The sequence below is a fragment of the Mobula hypostoma genome, chromosome 30 (genome assembly GCF_963921235.1).
Source record: "Mobula hypostoma chromosome 30, sMobHyp1.1, whole genome shotgun sequence".
Lineage (NCBI taxonomy): Eukaryota > Metazoa > Chordata > Chondrichthyes > Myliobatiformes > Myliobatidae > Mobula > Mobula hypostoma.
In genome coordinates this window covers 6,234,426-6,254,489 of record NC_086126.1, presented here as the reverse complement: position 1 = coordinate 6,254,489, position 20,064 = coordinate 6,234,426, and the positions used below count along the sequence as shown (strand labels likewise).

At 54.5% G+C, this 20,064-nt stretch overlaps 1 protein-coding gene across 2 annotated transcripts in view; it reads right to left on the bottom strand.

Annotated features, from left to right (window-relative positions):
• LOC134339729 (mitogen-activated protein kinase kinase kinase kinase 2-like) overlaps window positions 1-20,064 on the bottom strand; it is a 95,972-nt gene that overhangs the window by 15,602 nt on the left and 60,306 nt on the right. Inside the window, exons 12-20 of one of the 2 annotated variants that reach the window (XM_063036453.1) lie at window positions 19,478-19,588; window positions 18,030-18,108; window positions 16,683-16,741; window positions 13,339-13,391; window positions 12,355-12,393; window positions 9,603-9,645; window positions 6,205-6,355; window positions 3,752-3,846; window positions 487-528 (exon numbers count right to left, since the gene is read on the bottom strand). In XM_063036453.1, coding sequence (XP_062892523.1) covers window positions 487-528; window positions 3,752-3,846; window positions 6,205-6,355; window positions 9,603-9,645; window positions 12,355-12,393; window positions 13,339-13,391; window positions 16,683-16,741; window positions 18,030-18,108; window positions 19,478-19,588 — 672 coding nt within the window. The remainder of the gene's footprint in view (window positions 1-486; window positions 529-3,751; window positions 3,847-6,204; window positions 6,356-9,602; window positions 9,646-12,354; window positions 12,394-13,338; window positions 13,392-16,682; window positions 16,742-18,029; window positions 18,109-19,477; window positions 19,589-20,064) is intronic. The other variant, XM_063036455.1, reaches the window with a different exon arrangement.

The window sequence follows — 20,064 nt, the reverse complement described above, 5'->3', positions numbered from 1 at the left end:
ACACAACGAGACTCCCCTCAGCAGGAGATAGGAAACACCCTCTCCACGTCCACCCTATGGTTGGGGGGGGTGTCTAGAACCAGAGGGCACAGCCTCAGGACAGAGGGGCGTCCTTTTAGAATGGAAGTGAGGACGAAGTTCTTCAGCTGGAGGGCGGTGAACCTGTGGAATTCGTCGGCACAGGCGGCCGAGTCACCGGCCGTATTTAAAGCGGAAGCTGACTAGTCAGGGCGTCAAAGGATACGGGGAGAAGGCAGGAGAGTGGGGTTGGGAGGGTCGACGGATCGGCCATGATGGGATGGCATAGCAGACTCGACGGGCTGAATGGCCTCGTTCTGCTCCTTTGTCTGAATGACTCAGCTTTGCCAGCCCTTCACCCCCACCCCCCGTTATCCGCTCCCCAGTGTCCCATCCCCACTGTTCCCTTGGCAGGGTCCCGCCTGGATGCGCTCCCACGTGTCATAGTACCATCGCACGTCTCCTTACGTGAACTTTCGGGGTCGGAGGCAGCCCGTGACTGATTTCCCTCTGCAATCAAAGGGGACGCCGGTTATTCGCAGCCTGATACACGGGGCAGATAAACCCACGGCCCCTCCCCACCCACCCCACAGCTCCAACGCCTGGAGGAGGAACACGCCCAGAAAAGGGAGGGAGGAGTGTGTCAGCCACTCCCAGCGACAGAGTGTGTGTGTATAAAGCACAAATAATACAGGGATACACTCAACACTCACACACACAAACTACAGTCACACTCAACAAGAGTGAGTGGGCTGGCCCAGTGGCGTAGTGGTCAGCACAACGCTTTACAGCACCAGCGACTCGCATTCAATTCCCGCCATTGTCTGTAAGGAGTTTGTACATTCTCCCCGTGACCACGGAGGTTTCCTCCGGGTGCCCCGATTTCCCCCCACACTCCAAAGACGTACCGGCTGGTAGGTTGATTGGTCATCAGACATGCACAATACACACACACACACACAATGAACACACACCACTACAATCATACGCACCAACACACACTACAGACACAAACACACACACTGCAATCACACTACAATCACACACCAACACACACTACAAACACACACAATCACACACACCAACACACACTACAGAGACACAAACACAAACACACACACTGCAATCACACTACAATCACACACCAACACACACTACAATCACACACACCAACACACACTAGAGACACACACACTACAATCATATGCACCCACACAATCACACACACCAACACACACTACAGACACACAAACACACACACTGCAATCATATGCACCAACACACACTACAGACACACACACTACAATCACACGCACCAACACACACTACAGACACACAAACACACACTACAATCATACACAAACACACACTACAATCACACGCACCAACACACACTACAGACACACAAACACACACTACAATCACATGCACCAACACACACTACACACAAACACTCACTACAGACACACACCAACATACACTACAGACACACAAGCACACACTACAATCATCACGCACACTGCAATCATACACAAACACACACAAAGAACTGTATACATGAGATACAGTCATACACAACAGATATACAGAACATAGACACACACAATGCACAATCAGAAACTACAGTCATACACAATTAGTTAGAGTGAGATTTTTTGGGTAGATTAGTTTACACTTAAATGACTTTGGCCACCAGACTTCTATCTGACAAAGTACTGTGGATTGAGTCCACAACAATGCGCTTCCTAAAAAAGATGTGACTACCAGATGCTTCTGGTGCAGTAGTTTGACCAGATGCTGTAGTTTCGAAGACGGTATTATCTATACTTTATAAATATTAATTATCTTCTATGTTAGCATGTAAAATGCCAAATAAGTGTATTGTGGATTTAACTTGCATTCCTAAAGGCTGTGGATACCAACCCAGACATGTTGGCGTTGGAAGGAAAGGATGAAGTTAGGAGGAGTGACGTTTTGTATGTAGCTTCAATAGGAAGCATTGTCTATAACTTCTTAAGTAGCGATCGCCTTTGTGTTTAGCATATAAATATCGAGCCCACATTGAGCTAGCAGACCTTTCAGCAGAAAGCATCTCCATCCGTAAGATGCCTGCTGTACCTTGTGTCGAATACAGAAGCTGCTTTGTATCTACCAGTGACTCTGTGTCTCCGGTGATTTCGACCACGCTACAACAAGAGACACAGAACACACACAGTTGTACAGTGATGGGACAGGAGTCTGAGTCTGGGAAACAGGCATGCTTTCAGACTCCCGCACGGACCTCTTGCACGATAAGATGGGCTCTTGCACCTTCTCGCTTACTCGGTAACTGTGAAACGTTCTCCTGCATTGTTATTGTTTTCCCTTGTTCTACCTCAGGGCTCTGATCTGTCAGAACAGTGAGCAAGAGGAGCTTTCCATCATACCTCTGGAACAGAATAACCAACTCCAATTCAACAAACGTCAGCTAACACTGATGCAGCCAATTCCAATACTCACCCACACGTTAGCACGAGCACGTGCGGACACACAGAGTGACGGGACAGGGCGAAGTTTTGTGTCTGACACAGTCGGGTCCTGACCTTCAGACCCTGGGTCTTTCCCCTGGGAACTTGTTACTTCTCCGGGATGAAATCCCAGGGGGAAAAAAAATAGTGCATCCATCACCCAGCGCTGAGGATGTACCCAGACTTGCGTCCTGAAGAAGGGTCTCAGCCCAAAACACTGACAGTTTATTCATTCCCACGTTGCCTGACCTGCTGAGGCCTCGTGTGTGTGTGTGTGTGTGTGTGTGTGTGTGTGTGTGTGTGTGTGGCCCGTGACGTTGAGCCAACCCACCCCGAGATCTCCCATACCCTACAGTTCCGACCTCCCACTCACTCCCCCATTCCCGTCGCTCTGCCATTGGCGGCCATGCCTGGCTCCCGGCCGCTGGAATTCCCTCCCAACACCTTCCTATGGACGGGGAAGGTTCGGGGGGGATATGTGCAAACGAGATTGGTCCGGAAGGGGACCCTGGTCAGCTTGGACGTTGGTCTGAAGAGCCTGGTTGACTCTCTATTTATAACAACAGACCATTCAGCCCCTTGTTCCTGTCCCCAACAATCAATCAGGCAACTGATCTTCCACCTCAGCATCACCTTCACCCCTCAGTGCCCTCAGTAACAGTAAATATACTCGGCAGCTGAGACATCGAGAGCCACTCTGCACCCTCCTCCGCCCACACTGCCTTTCCCTGCCTCTCCTCTCCCTCCCTCCTTCCCTCCCTCACATCCTCTTGCGCTCCCTCTCTCCCTCCCCATTCCTTCTCTCTCTTCCTCACTCGACCTCTCCTCTTCCCTCCCTCACATGGTCTTGCACCCCCTCTCTTTCCCTCCCCTCCCTCCCCTCCTCTTGCACTCCATCGCTCTTCCTCCCCCTTCCCTCCTTCACAGCTTCTCTTGCACCCTCTCTCCCTCCCTTCCCCATCCCATTCCCTCCCTCTCTCCCTCACTTTGCCTCTCCTCTCCCCTCCCCTCCGCTCCTCCCATCCCTCACGTCCTGGCACTCCCTCGCCTCCTCACCCCACCCTCCATCTCCAACTCGCACTGCACCCGACGTTTATGTAACCTGCCCTCACATCTCTGGATGGGAGGGTGGGGATGGGAGAAATTGTGATCCACATTCACACCTCCCCACCCCAACCCCCGCGCAGGAGACCAGACCGTGACCGGGACAGGGTGGGGTTACTCACCGGGGTCTCCTGCTTGTTGGTGTCTGTGGTCTCAGTGGCCTGGGTTTGGGCCTCCCCCTCCTCCGGGGGGCTGACGGAGAGCTGGTCCACCACCCCTAGGGCAGAAATGCTGGCAATGTCACAAACGCTCCCGTCGGCAGTCACAGTTTCCAGTACCCTCCCGACTCCATCCACCCACTCCCCCAGCAGAGTGCATGTGCATCTGTGTGTGAGTGTGGCAGAGGAGACAGGGACAGAGAGAGGGGCATTGTGTTCTCTGTGTGTATGTCTACATGCGAGTGGGAGAGAGGGAGGGTGATGGCAGAGAGAGAGGCGGAGGGAGAGCAAGGGGTAGGAGAGAGAGGGACCTATCCCCCGGTGAGGGTCAGTGTGAGTGACCCCTGTCCCGATGAAGGTCTGTCCCCCGGTGAGGGTCAGTGTGAGTGACCCCTGTCCCGATGAAGGTCTGTCCCCCAGTGAGGGTCAGTGTGAGTGACCCCTGTCCCAGTGAAGGTCTGTCCCCCAGTGAGGGTCAGTGTGAGTGACCCCTGTCCCGGTGAAGGTCTGTCCCCCAGTGAGGGTCAGTGTGAGTGACCCCTGTCCCGGTGAAGAACTGTCCCCCATTGAGGGTCAGTGTGAGTGACCCATGTCACAGTGAAGGTTTGTCCCCTGGTGAGGGTCAGTGTGAGTGACCCCTGTCCCGATGAAGGTCTGTCCCCCAGTGAGGGTCAGTGTGAGTGACCCCTGTCCTGGTGAAGGTCTGTCCCCCAGTGAGGGTCAGTGTGAGTGACCCCTGTCCCGATGAAGGTCTGTCCCCGGATGAGGGTCAGTGTGAGTCACCCCTGTCCCGATGAAGGTTTGTCCCCCGGTGAGGGTCAGTGTGAGTGACCCCTGTCCCGGTGAAGAACTGTCCTCCAGTGAGGGTCAGTGTGAGTGACCCCTGTCCCGGTGAAGGTTTGTCCCCCAGTGAGGGTCAGTGTGACTGACCCCTGTCCCGATGAAGGTTTGTCCCCCAGTGAGGGTCAGTGTGAGTGACCCCTGTCCCGGTGAAGAACTGTCCCCCGGTGAGGGTCAGTGTGAGTGACTCCTGTCCCGGTGAAGGTTTGTTCCCCAGTGAGGGTCAGTGTGAGTGACCCCTGTCCCAATGAAGGTCTGTCCCCCAGTGAGGGTCAGTGTGAGTGACTCCTGTCCCGGTGAAGGTTTGTTCCCCAGTGAGGGTCAGTGTGAGTGACCCCTGTCCCAATGAAGGTTTGTTCCCCAGTGAGGGTCAGTGTGAGTGACCCCTGTCCTGGTGAAGGTTTGTCCCCAGTGAGGGTCCGTGAGTGACCCCTGTCCCAATGAAGGTCTGTCCCCCAGTGAGGGTCAGTGTGAGTGACCCCTGTCCCAATGAAGGTCTGTCCCCCAGTGAGGGTCAGTGTGAGTGACCCCTGTCCTGGTGAAGGTTTGTCCCCAGTGAGGGTCAGTGAGTGACCCCTGTCCCAATGAAGGTCTGTCCCCCAGTGAGGGTCAGTGTGAGTGACCCCTGTCCCAATGAAGGTCTGTCCCCCAGTGAGGGTCAGTGTGAGTGACCCCTGTCACAGTGAAGGTCTGTCCCCCAGTGAGGGTCAGTGTGAGTGACCCCTGTCCCGGTGAAGAACTGTCCCCCAGTGAGGGTCAGTGTGAGTGACCCCTGTCCCGGTGAAGAACTGTCCCCCAGTGAGGGTCAGTGTGAGTGACCCCTGTCCCAGTGAAGGTTTGTCCCCAGTGAGGGTCAGTGTGAGTGACCCCTGTCCCAATGAAGGTCTGTCCCCCAGTGAGGGTCAGTGTGAGTGACCCCTGTCCCGGTGAAGAACTGTCCCCCAGTGAGGGTCAGTGTGAGTGACCCCTGTCCCAGTGAAGGTCTGTCCCCCAGTGAGGGTCAGTGTGAGTGACCCCTGTCCCGGTGAAGAACTGTCCCCCATTGAGGGTCAGTGTGAGTGACCCCTGTCCCAGTGAAGGTCTGTCCCCCATTGAGGGTCAGTGTGAGTGACCCCTGTCCCAGTGAAGGTCTGTCCCCCAGTGAGGGTCAGTGTGAGTGACCCCTGTCCCAGTGAAGGTCTGTCCCCCAGTGAGGGTCAGTGAGTGACCCCTGTCCCGCTGAAGAACTGTCCCCCAGTGAGGGTCAGTGAGTGACCCCTGTCCCGCTGAAGAACTGTCCCCCAGTGAGGGTCAGTGTGAGTGACCCCTGTCCCGGTGAGGGTCAGTGTGAGTGACCTGTTCCCCAGTGAGGGTTTGTCCCCGGTGAGGGTCAGTGAGTGACCCCTGTCCCGGTGAAGAACTGTCCCCCAGTGAGGGTCAGTGAGTGACCCGTGTCCCGGTGAAGGTCTGTCACGTATTGTGGGGGAGTCTGAAACCGAAGGGGAGTCTTCCAGCTTCCCTGTGCCCTGCTGGAACTGGTTGGTTTCCCGAGTGTGGAGCCTCACACAGAAAACGCACCACGAGACGCGGCCGCCTACCGTCTGCCCAGCTGGCTAGAGGTGCCCCCGGCCGCAGGGTGCCCCCGGCACTGCCCTCTGCCAGCTGCTCCCTCGAGGGGCGCAGGGTTTGTGGAGCACGTTTCACTGTGCCAGTCTTGTCCACGGACCAATGTTCGTCCACCACGTCCGACTACGGGGAGACGGGGAGACGGTTAGTACCCGACTGTGGGGAGACGGGGAGACGGTTAGTACCCGACTGTAGGGAGACGGGGAGACGGTTAGTACCCGACTGTGGGGAGATGGGGAGACGGTTAGTACTCAACTGTGGGGAGACAGAGAGACGGTTAGTACCCGACTGTGGGGAGACGGGGAGACGGTTAGTACCCGACTGTGGGGAGACGGTTAGTACTCAACTGTGGGGAGACAGAGAGACGGTTAGTACCCGACTGTGGGGAGATGGGGAGACGGTTAGTACTCAACTGTGGGGAGACAGAGAGACGGTTAGTACCCGACTGTGGGGAGACGGTTAGTACCCGACTGTAGGGAGACGGGGAGACGGTTAGTACCCGACTGTGGGGAGACGGTTAGTACTCAACTGTGGGGAGACGGGGAGACGGTTAGTATCCGACTGTGGGGAGACGGGGAGACGGTTAGTACCCGACTGTGGGGAGACGGTTAGTACCCGACTGTGGGGAGACGGGGAGACGGTTAGTACCCGATTGTGGGGAGACGGTTAGTACCCGACTGTAGGGAGACGGGGAGACGGTTAGTACCCGACTGTGGGGAGACGGTTAGTACCCGACTGTGGGGAGACAGAGAGACGGTTAGTACCCGACTGTGGGGAGATGGGTAGACGGTTAGTACTCAACTGTGGGGAGACGGTTAGTATCCGACTGTGGGGAGACGGGGAGACGGTTAGTACCCGACTGTGGGGAGACAGGGAGACGGTTAGAATCCGACTGTGGGGAGACAGAGAGACGGTTAGTACCCGACTGTGGGGAGATGGTTAGTATCCGACTGTGGGGAGACGGGGAGACGGTTAGTACCCGACTGTGGGGAGACGGGGAGACGGTTAGTACCCCACTGTGGGGAGACGGTTAGTACCCGACTGTGGGGAGACGGGGAGACGGTTAGTACCCGACTGTGGGGAGACAGTTAGTACCCGACTGTGGGGAGACGGGGAGACGGTTAGTACCCCACTGTGGGGAGACGGTTAGTATCCGACTGTGGGGAGACGGGGAGACGGTTAGTATCCGACTGTGGGGAGACAGGGAGACGGTTAGTACCCGACTGTGGGGAGACAGAGAGACGGTTAGTACCCGACTGTGGGGAGATGGGGAGACGGTTAGTACCCGACTGTGGGGAGACGGTTAGTATCCGACTGTGGGGAGACGGGGAGACGGTTAGTACCCGACTGTGGGGAGACGGGGAGACGGTTAGTATCCGACTGTGGGGAGACGGGGAGACGGCTAGTATCTATGGGACCGAATGGCTACTTTGGAGCTGGTCTTGTAGAGTGATCCCACTTGCTGGGTTTAAAACCCCCACCCACACGTCTGGATATCTGCATGGCAGACGTGACAAAAACTCGTCCTGGTCTGACAGCTGGGACTGGAATGGAGGGATGGGAGCACCCTGCTACCGGGGGGGGGGATGGTTGGTAGGAGGGCCAGGAAGGAGACAGTGCCATGCCATCGGAGGGGAGGTGAAGGGGAGTGTCACACTGAGGGAGAGGCGGTGAGGAGGGAGTGTCACACTGAGGGAGGGGTGGTGAGGAGGGAGTGTCACACTGAGGGTGGGGCGGTGAGGAGGGAGTGTCACTTTGAGGGAGGGGCGGTGAGGAGGGAGTGTCACACTGAGGGAGAGGCGGTGAGGGGGGAGTGTCACACTGAGGGAGGGACGGCGAGGGGGGAGTGTCACTCTGAGGGAGAGGCGGTGAGGAGGGAGTGTCACCCTGAGGGAGGGGTGGTGAGGAGGGAGCATCACGTTGAGGGAGGGGAGGTGAAGGGGAGTGTCACACTGAGGGAGGGACGGCGAGGGGGGAGTGTCACACTGAGGGTGGGGCGGTGAGGAGGGAGTGTCACACTGAGGGAGGGGTGGTGAGGAGGGAGCGTCACACTGAGGGAGGGGTGGTGAGGAGGGAGTGTCTCACTGAGGGAGGGGTGGTGAGGAGGGAGCGTCACACTGTGGGAAGGGTGGTGAGGAGGGAGTGTCTCACTGAGGGAGGGGCGGTGAGGAGGGAGTGTCACACTGAGGGAGGGGCGGTGAGGAGGGAGTGTCACACTGAGGGAGGGGCGGTGAGGAGGGAGTGTCTCACTGAGGGAAGGGCGGTGAGGAGGGAGCGTCACACTGAGAGGGGGCGGTGAGGAGGGAGCGTCACACTGAGGGTGGGGTGGTGAGGAGGGAGCGTCACACTGAGGGAGGGGTGGTGAGGAGGGAGCGTCACACTGAGGGAGGGGCGGTGAGGAGGGAGCGTCACACTGAGGGTGGGGCCGTGACGAGGGAGTGTCTCACTGAGGGAGGGGCGTTGAGGAAGGAGTGTCACACTGAGAGAGGGGCAGTGAGGAGGGAGTGTCACACTGATGGTGGGGCGGTGATGAGGGAGCATCACACTGAGGGTGAGCGGTGACGAGGGAGTGTCTCACTGAGGGAGGGGCAGTGAGGAGGGAGTGTCACACTGAGGGTGGGGCGGTGAGGAGGGAGTGTCACACTGAGGGAGGGCGGTGAGGAGGGAGTGTCACACTGAAGGAGGGGTGATTAGGAGGGAGTGTCACACTGAGGGAGGGCGGTGAGGAGGGAGAGTGTCACACTGAGGGAGGGCGGTGAGGAGGGAGTGTCACCCTGAGGGAGGGGCGGTGAGGAGGGTGTGTCACCCTGAGGGAGGGGCGGTGAGGAGGGAGTGTCACACTGAGGGAGGGCGGTGAGGAGGGAGTGTCACCCTGAGGGAGGGCGGTGAGGAGGGAGTGTCACACTGAGGGAGGGCGGTGAGGAGGGAGAGTGTCACACTGAGGGAGGGCGGTGAGGAGGGAGTGTCACACTGAGGGAGGGGCGGTGAGGAGGGAGTGTCACCCTGAGGGTGGGGCAGTGAGGAGAGAGTGTCACACTGAGGGAGAGGCGGTGAGGAGGGAGTGTCACACTGAAGGAGGGAGTGTCACACTGAGGGAGGGGTGATTAGGAGGGAGTACCTCGCTGTGAGGGGGGCGTTGAGGAGGAATGTCACGTGAAGGGCAGTGACAAGGGAGTGCCACACAGTGTGGGGGGGATGGAGTGGTGAGGAGGGAGTTCTACACTGTCCTTTGGATGTGATATTAAAGCAATGCCCTCTCTGCCCCGCACTCGGAGCTGTGCAAGCTTTCTGGGCTGAACTGCGTTTACCCCAGTGTCCAAAAAAAAAGTGGTAGGGTCTGGGTCCTCTGGTTACGCTGGGACGATCTTACCTGCAGAAGCTTGGGTGTCGGTCCACGTTTGATTGTGAGATTGCTGGAAACACAGAGATATATTTCAGCACCGAGATGGAGCAGGCGGGGAGAAATCTGACACTAAATTACAGTCAGTGTACCAGAGAGAGCCCACAATGAGTTGACATTTGTAAATTGTGTGTGTGTCTCTCTCTCTCTCTCTCTCTCTCTCTCTCTCCCCATAAGATATAGGACCAGAATTAACCCCATTCTCCTGCTATCCTCCCCCTACCACCCCTGTACCCTATGACTTGACCCCCACACCCATCCATGGCAATGAATCCTGGCTTTAAAAAAGTTCTCTTCATCTCTGTTCCATCTGGTCCTGGACTCTCCTGCTATAAGAAACATCCTCCCCACATCTACTCTGTCTAGGTCTCTCAATATTCAATAGGTTTCCATGAGATCCACCCCCCACCCCGAGTTCTTCTGAACTCCAGCGAATACAGCCCCGATGCCAACAATCACTGTTCATAAGTCCACCCTTTCCTTCCTGGAATGACTCTCGTGAACCTTCTCTGGACACTCTCCAATGCCAGCACGTCCTGCCTTGGAATAGGGAGCCAAAACAGCTCAGAGTCCTCCAAGTGCGGCCTGACCAACGCCTTCTGAAACCTTACTTTAAAAGCAACCACCTTTGACTTTTACATTCTGGTCCTCTTGGAATGAATGCTAACATCGCATTTGCCTTCCTCGCCACAAACTCAACTTGCAAAGTTAACCTTTAGGGAATCCTGCACGAGGACTGCCCAAAGTCCCTTCGCACCTCGGAGTTTTGAACTCGCTCTCCTTTTAGGAAAAAAATCTACATTCTTTATTTCTTCTACCTTAGTGCATGACCGTACACTTCCCGACACTGTATTCCACCTGCCTCTTCTTTGCCCGTTCTTCAACTCTGTCCAAATTCTTCTTCAGACTCCCTGCTTCCTCAGTATTACCTACCCCTGCACCCATCTTCATATCGTCTGCAAACTTGGCTACAAAGCCAAGAATTCCATCATTCAAATCATTGACATATAATGTGAAATGGTCCCAACACTGACCCCTGAGGAACACCACGAGTCACTGGGCAGTCAACCAGAAAAGGCTCCCCTTTTTCCCCCCACTCCTGCCAATCAACTAATGTTCTGTCCATGCTAAACAACAGGAATTCTGCAGATGCTGGAAATTCAAGCAACATACATCAAAGTTGCTGGTGAACGCAGCAGGGCAGGCAGCATCTATAGGAAGAGGCGCAGTCGACATTTCAGGCCGAGACCCTTCGTCAGGGTCTCGGCCTGAAACGTCGACTGCGCCTCTTCCTATAGATGCTGCCTGGCCTGCTGCGTTCACCAGCAACTTTGATGTATGTTGTGTCCATGCTAGCATCTTTCCTGTAATACCATGGGCTCTTGTAAGGCAAACTCATGTGAGGTCTTCTGAAAATCCAAATAAGCAGCATCCACTCTTCTTTGTCCGTCCTGCCTGTAATTTCCTCAAAAGAATCCAACAGATTTCTCAGGCAAGATTTTCCCTTAAGAAAACCACACAACACACACACACACACACACACACACGAGACGCTGGAGGAACTCAGCAGGCCAGGCAGCATCTTTGGGAAAGAGTGAACAGTTGACGTTTCGGGCCGAGACTCTTTAGTAGGACCAGACTTCCAGCATTCTGATTTTGGCCCCTCTATCACGTGCAAGTATCATGTGCCTCCAAGTACCCTGAAACCTCATCCTTAACAATCGGCTCCAACCTATTCCCAGCTATTGAAGTAAGGCTGGCTGGCCTATGGTTTCCTTTCTCCTGCCTCCCACCCTCCCTTCCGAAAGAGAGGAGTGACATTTGCAATTTTCCAATACTCCGGAACCACTCCAGAATCTAGTGATACCTCCGTACCGGTGGCCCCTGTTTCCACCCAGGGGGTCAGGGTGGACATGGTGGAGGATTACAAATACCTGGGGATACGAATTGACAATAGACTGGACTGGTCAAAGATCACTGAGGCTGTCTACAAGAAGGGTCAGAGCCGTCTCTATTTCCTGAGGAGACTGAGGTCCTTTAATATCTGCCGGACGATGCTGAGGATGTTCTACGAGTCTGTGGTGGCCAGTGCTATCATGTTTGCTGTTGTGTGCTGGGGCAGCAGGCTGAGGGTAGCAGACACCAACAGAATCAACAAACTCATTGGTAAGGCCAGTGGTGTTGTGGGGATGGAACTGGACTCTCTGACGGTGGTGTCTGAAAAGAGGATGCTGTCCAAGTTGCATGCCATCTTGGACAATGTCTCCCATCCACTACATAATGTACTGGGTGGGCACAGGAGTACATTCAGCCAGAGACTCATTCCACCGAGATGCAGCACTGAGCGTCATAGGAAGTCATTCCTGCCTGTGGCCATCAAACTTTACAACTCCTCCCTGGGAGGGTCAGACACCCTGAGCCAATAGGCTGGTCCTGGACTTATTTCATAATTTACTGGCATAATTTACATATTACTATTTAACTATTTATGGTTCTATTACTATTTATTATTTATGGTGCAACTGTAACAAAAACCAATTTCCCCCGGGATCAATAAAGTCTGACTATGACTATGTAACCCTGAAGGAAATGGTGGAGCAGACTTGATGGGCCAAATGGCCTAATTCTGCTCCTATATCTTACGGTCTGACAATGTGTGTGTGCGTGCGTGTGCGTGTATACGTACGTACTATACGCACTCTGGGACCGTGACACAACGTACCTCTGTTCCAGAGCCTCCTGCACACTCCGCAGCAAGCTCCTGAAACCAACAAAGCCCAGCGTTAGTGAGGCCACAGTTTGCCCTCTGCTCTCCCTCGCACTCGTTCCCACTTGTACACCCGGCCACTCACACCTACTCCAAGCTCCCACCAGAAAGACACACACCCTTCCCCCCACCCACTTGCGTTTCTGTGTTCTGTGCGCGCACACACACGGTCTGGGCTCCCTGTCACATGCTCACACTTGCGCAGATACACACACACACACACACACACACACACACACACCCCAAAACGCTTGCACTCGTGTTGTTTTGTCTGAGGAGTGTTTGGTGTCTCCTGGCCTGTACTCACTGGAGTTAATAAGAAAGAGAGGGGGATCTCACTGAAACCTTCCAAATGGTGAAAGGCCTGGATGGAGTGGACGTCGAGAGGTTGTTTCCTATGGTGGGGGAGCCTAGGACCAGAGGGTCCTCAGAGTTTCTGGAAATCACCTGGTTTGCCATTGCTGGGACTGTGCTTGAGTTACGATTTAAGAAGAACTGATCCCAAACCTGACACCGTTTGTGAGTTAAAAATGCGTAGCACTGTTAATTTTTATTTAAGGGAGTAATTTAATTGTCTGACAGCCTCAGAATAGGACGTCCCTTTGGAACAGAGACAGGGAGGAATTTCTTTAGCCGGGGGAGGTGAAGCTGTGGAATTCATTGCCAGAGGCGGCTGTGGAGGCCAAGTCATTGGGGATATTTAAAATGGAGGCTGATAGTTCCTTGATTCGTCAGGGCATCAAAGGTTATGGGGAGAAGACAGGAAAATTTGGGTTGAGAGCGAAAATAAATCAGCCAAGATGGAAGTGGAGCATGATCGATGGGCCAAGTGGCTTTATTCTGCTCTGACGGTTTTGTGGTCTTATTCATTATATTTTTTGTTCTGCACACGCGCCAGGCAATCTGGAGAAGTGGGAGTTTCAGAAAGAAATTCCTTACAGACTGTCGTTGCCTCCGTCGTGGATCTTCCACACGTCATCCTGATCGGCGTCCTGGGGAGCAGACGGGATGGTTACCGAGGGCCACTGCCCCTGTTGCCGGGGGTGGGGGCGGGCACAGATGGGGCCACGGACAGCAAGCTGCCCTTGGTGGTGTAGTGGTTAAGTCACGGGACTGGCAGCCAGAGGCCCGGACGCTGAGGCGGGGGTTCAAATCTCACCCCGGGGGGTTGACAACTCAAGGTAAATAAAAAGCCGTTAGTGACGATGGTGGGCGGTGGGTAGAGGCCGCTGCCTCACAGTGCCAGAGACCCAGGGTCGATCCCCGCCTCTGGCCCTATCAGTGTGGAGTTTCCCTCAGACGCTCCACTTTCCTCCCGCACCCCAATGATATGCAGGGTCAGTAATTGAATTGAGAGCGTTCGCACGTGGCCAGGTGGTTAAGGCATTGGTTTAGTGATCTGAAGGTCGTGAGTTCGAGCCCCAGCCGAGGCAGCGTGTTGTGTCCTTGAGCAAGGCACTTAATCACACATTGCTCTGCGACGACACCGGTGCCAAGCTGTATGGGTCCTAGTGCCCTTCCCTTGGACAACATCGGTGACATACCGGTCTTCCGTACAACCTTGCCCAGGCCTGCGCCCTGGAAACCTTCCAAGGCGCAAATCCATGGTCTCACGAGACTAACGGATGCCTATAGGTGGGAGGAGAAGATGGCGGTGTGCCTGTGTGTGTGCAGCCCTCCAGTGAAAAGTGATATCGTATCTGTTAAATAGGGGCCGTGGGCAATTCTGATTTGATGGAGAATGGACGTGAAAGCACAGAGGAACATCTGGAGAAATTTCTGAAACGCCCGTTCGCTGCTGTCGTTACTGTGTGGTCGGGAATCTCTCGGAGGGTAGGCCTCAAAATCCCCGGCCTTGCCTGCTTTTGGCGACCGAGAAAGAGGTCGAATCGTTCAGACAGAGATGGCGCTCAGTACTCGGTGTCGGAGGGCTGATCAGAGCTCGAAGTTTTCGGATGACTCAGAGTCGGACTGTGGTCGGCATGGCAGGGAGAGTTTTTCTTCGTTCTCCCATCTGCGTGAGATGTGGGACATTTGAGAGACTTTGAACTTTACTGTGCTCATGGACTTCATCAAGTTATGGTATTGTTACACTGTTGTAACTGTATGTATAATTATGTGGTTTTATCAGTTTTTTCAGTCTTGGTCTGTCCTGTGTTTTGTGTTATCACACTGGAGGAATATTGTATCATTTCTTAATGCATGCATTACTAAATGACAATAAAAGAGGACTGCGTGTCTTCATAATCTCAAAAAATGAAGGGAGAGCTGAGTGGGAAGTAGGACTGGAGGGGTTTGCTTTAAGAGCTAGGATGGAAGTAAACGGACTGAATGGACGCGCCTGCCCTCATCGAGGGCTCGGCAGCAGAAAGGGTGAGCAGCTTCCCGTCGTCTCTGAAGACCTACCCCGGGCGATGCAATTACGCAGAAGACACGCCAGTGGCCACGTCTCACTCGGAGCGGCCCGCAGGGTCACCAAAGACAACTCACAAGTTTCTGCAGATGTACTGCGGACAGCAGTCTAGCTGGCCGCATCACTCTGGTACGGGGCGTTGGGGGAAGATCGGGAAGAGCTGCAGAGGGGGTCCGAACTCAGCCGGCTCCATCGCGGGCAGTAGCCTCCCCCGGTGTCGAAGACACCTCCGAAGCAGCCGTGCCCCAAGAGGGCTGAGTCCGTCATCTAGGATACCCCTTTCCATTGCAACCATCGGGGTGGGGGTACAGGAGCCCGAAGGACCCGCACTCAACGTTTCAGGAACAGCTTCTTCCCCTCGACATCAGGTTCCTGAACGGTCCATGAAGACTCTTTTCTTCTCTTTTCGCACTATCTATTTATATTTCTTATTCAATTTTATAGTACTTTTAAGGCGCTGCTGCAACGAAACAACAAATCTCACCACACGCATCCAGTATCTGAGTCTATCTTCTGCACCGAATAAAGTGACCACTTTGGGTTGATGTTCATTGTCTTCTTCCTCCATAGCCCGTCCAAGGCTCGAGATGCTCTTTGGCACACCACTGTTGTAACGCGTGCTTATTCGAGTTCCTGTCACCTTGAACCAGTCTGGCCCAGTCTCCTCTGACCTCTCTCATTAACGAGGCGTTTTCGCGCCCCCCCCGAACTGCTGCTCACTGGACGTTTTCTTTTTCTTTCTCGCACCGTTCTCTGTAAACTCTCGAGGCTGCGCTGCGCGCATGTCCCGGGAGGCCAGCGGTTTCTGAGATACTCAGACCACCCCGCCTGGCACCGACAACCGTTCCACGGTCAACAGCTGAGCCTCTTGACCACGTCTGTGTGCTTTTATGCGTTGGGCTGCTGCCACATGATTAGCCGATCAGACATTTGCATCGACATGCGTTTACCTAATATTTAAATTAAATTAAATTGCATTTACCTAACAAACTGGCCACTGAGTGCAGGTCAGTGGTAATAAACCTGATTCCGAAAGGCTTCCTATCTCGTAAGAAAGGGCAGGGGGCTTCCCCTGGGGCCAGGAGCAGAGAGGTACATCATGGGGTCTGTCTCCCACATATGAGACTTCTAAAAAATAATTTTAGTTTAGAGATAAGGCACGCCCTTCCATCCCAACGATCCACACCGCCCAGTTACATGCACGTGGCCAATTAACCACATTTTGGACTGTGGGAGGAAACCAGAGCACCTGGAGGAAATCTGCGCAATCACAAGAGGAACGCACAGACAGCGGTTGGAATCAAAGCCCAGCGCTGTAAAGTGTTATGCTAACCGCCCTCGAATCAATCCCGTTTCCCCCCATGTTTATCGTGTTTCCTTAGACTAGGCGGGCCAATCGGCCCGTCCAGTGTCTGCCAGCTCTCAAATCATTCCCATTCCCTCCCCCCCACCCCGCAACGCGGGTTCCCCTTAACCTGCCCACAGCTCAGTCAACACTCCTCGATTATCAGCGCACAATCAGCCCGCCGACCTGCGGGGGATCCCGCTGTTGCGATTAGTTTTACTTGGGAGCTAATAGGGCCTTCCGGCCCCCGCGCCAGCCGGTTACACCCACGCGACCAATTCACCGACTGACCTGTACGTCTTGGGGAGGCGGGAGGAAGCCAGGGTAGCTGGAGGAGACCCACGCGGTCACGGGGAGAACGGGATGGGTCACTGCCGACCACGGTGGAGTGGGAGACTCGGGTGTGTCTGTCTCGCGACGCAACAAGAACGTGGCTGATCAATCAGAGGCCATGGGGCGATCCGGGGGGGTGGGGGGGTTGTGGAGGAGAGGTGGGGTCTGTTCTCCCCACCAACGTGTACTCACCAAGGTGCTCTGAGGCTCAGTCTCCTTCCTTATAGGGCAGCTGAACTGTACCTGCCGGACTGAACGCGGAGAGGGACAGTGATATGAGGTCTCTCCCTGCCTTGTACCACCGCCCACTTCAACCCACAACCCCCGTCACTGCCTCACCGGCTGCCTGAAGGCCCCGGGTCCCCAAACTCACCGGTGCCTCAACTTCCACGGAAGCTCACGGCCCCGATGACCCTCACCCACTTCAGAGTGCACTTATTGTCCACCTTGAGATCCGTCCTCGTACAAAACAAAGAACCCACAAATAAATCATCCTGTCCGGAAGCATCGCGGCTCGGAACGGCAACTGCCCTGCCCGGGGACCGCAAGGAACTGCAGAGAGTTATGGAGGCAACTCTACGCGCCATGGAAACCAGCCTCCCCTCCATGGGCTCTACACTTCTTGCCCCCAGCATATGCAAAGACCCAAGGCATTCAGTTTAAGTCTATAAAATATAGGAGCAGAATTAGGCCATTCAGCCCATCGAGCTTGTTCTGCCATTGAACAGTGACTGTTTCTTTCACTAATCCCAGTCTCCTCCCTTCTCCCTGTGACCCTTGACCCGCCTATCAATCAAGAATCTATCAATCTCTGCCCAAAACCCCCTCCCATATGCCTCTTATCACCCGCAACAAATACGAGTACCGATTTTCAAACTCCCTCCACCTTAAAAAACATTCAAAGACTTTGCTCAGAGATAATTTAAAAAAAAATAACCTCAACTCTTGTCTTCAGGAGGCAACTTGCTCTATTTTTAAACAGCAGCCTCACCGTTTCCACCCCCCCACCCCGCCCCCACACCGCCAAAATAGAACTCGAGCTGTTCCACATCCCTGCCTGGCGCACGGTCTGACTTCATAGGGGGCGAGGTGTCGGCGCGTCGTCAAAGACTAGCCGGTTTCTCCAGACGGACCGCGGAGAGCATTCCGACCGGCTGCCTCGCCGTCTGGCACGGAGGGGCCACCGCACAGGGTCGGGTAAAGCTGCAGGAAAGTTGTCAACTCAGCCGGCTCCATCGGACGGGCAGCCCCTCCCGGCACCCAGGACCTCTTCAAATGGCGGTACCTCAGAAAGGCAGCGTCCATCACAAAGGACCCCCACCACCCAGGGCATCCCCCTTCTCACTGCTACCAACAGGAGCCTCAACGATTCAGGAACAGCTTCTTCCCCTCCGCCATCCGATTTCTAAACGGACAACAAACCCACAAACACCACCTCACGATTTTTCCTCTCTTTTTGCACTATTTGTCGATCGTATCTACTTATTAAACTTCACCACGGACGTCAATAACAACGAATCCCATTCCGCTCCGACTTACACTGTATCTCCGAGCGGGTCCTCTCGGCTCGCATGTGGGATCCCAAAGAGTGGATTTTGTCCGGGAAAGCGTCGCAGGTCTGCAAGGCAAGGAGAGGCTTACTCGTGGAGAGAGCTGCCACCCCCCACCCCGTCAGCCCGAGGGCCCTCCTCTCCCCGCGGAGGGAGCCGTTGACCGCTGCGGCCAGCCACATGGGATAGGACGGATGGGCTGCAAGGCCTCCTCCCTCCTCGTCCCACTGCCTCAAGAGGGCGGCAGCTGCGGCCATGGATTCCCCCGCCACCCAATGCCATCTTCTCGCAGCTCCCGCCGTGCAGGAGGTGCAGAAGCCTGAAGTCCCACACCACCAGGTTGGCGGACCGACCTGCACAACCCTGACCTCCCTCAGCAACAGAACGCCACAGAGCACCTCTCGCACTGTCGTCGATGTGACTATGTGCTTGTGTTTTGCACAGACATTTTCTCCCCCCCTCACTCTCTTGTGCAATAAAAGCACAATTAGCCTCCTGAGCAAGCAGAGGCGTTGGCGGGCATTCTTGGCCGCGACGTCAATGTGGTTGGTGATGTTCTATCATCGCAAAAGGTCGGTTTGCAGGTGCAGCAGGCTATCAAGGAGGCAAATGGGATATTGGCCTTCATTGCTAGAGGGACTGAATTTAAGAGCAGGGAGGTTATGCTGCAATTATACAGGGTACTGGTGAGGCCGCACCTGGAGTACTGTGGGCAGTTCTGGTCTCCTTACTTGAGGAAGGATATACTGGCTTTGGAGACCATTCACCAGGTTGATTCCAGAGATGAGGGAGTTAGACTATGAGGAGAGAGTGAGTCGCCTCGGACTGTACTGTAAGAAGCAACTGGAATTCGATTGTAAACAAGATGGGAGAGCAGAAACCTGATTGGATGAGGACTAACCAATCGGGAGGGACGGACGACGGGGGTATAAATACCACCGGACTAGACATGCCCAGGCATCGCCCCTGATGAAGATGGCAGAGTTTGTCGTTGAAACGTTGGTTAAAATTGATACCTGCACTCGGCTGGACGCCCAAGAAGAGTTTATTGTGCACAAAAGGTTGTCACCCTCTACCTCATTGGCTTGTTACGTATACAGTGCCGATAAAAATCATTCACCCTCCCCCGCCCAGAAGTTTTCATGTTTTATTGTTTTACAACGCTGAATCACAGTGGATTTAATTTGGCTTTTTTTTTGGATGCTGATCAACAGAAAAAGACTCTCATGTCAAAGTGAAAACAGATCTCTACCAAGTGATCTAAATTAATTACAAATATAAAACACAAAATAATTGATTGCATAAATATCCTACAGGATCATATACAGGAGGGTGCATCGACTTGAGGGGCAGGAGCTCACCCCACCCCCTCAGGGACTCAGTAACCCACAAGCCTTTCCCCTCCTCTGCGACCCCCTCCCCCCAGGGCTACAATACCTCCAGATCACTGTCGTCCATCAGACCGCCCTCGTGAGGATCTGGGTTGTTTAACTTGTCGAGGAGTTCGATCCCCTGCAGCCGACTCATGGCCTGGCTTGCGAACGGGTGCTGGTGAGGGAGAGCAGGGCAGAGTTGTCAGTGTGGGTGGGGCAGCCTGACGGCAGTACGGCAGGCAACAATGGGCAGAGTGGCTGTCGCTGCTCCCTGTTCCTCCCTCACGCACGTGCATTCGCACGCACACACACACACACACACACACACACACACGGTCAACGTGTAATCATGCGCAAAACACACTCACTCACAAACGCAAACACACTCGCATACAAACGAAAACACACGCAAAACATACACACACAAAACACATTCACATGCAAAACACGCTCACGTGCACCAGCACATTTTTATAAATGACCTGGATGAGGAAGTGGAGGGACGGGTTAGTAAGTTTGCTGATGACACAAAGGTTGGGGGTGTTGTGGATAGTGTGGAGGGCTGTCAGAGGTTACAGCGGGACATCGATAGGATGCAAAACTGGGCTGAGAAGTGGCAGATGCAGTTCAACCCAGATAAGTGTGAGGTGG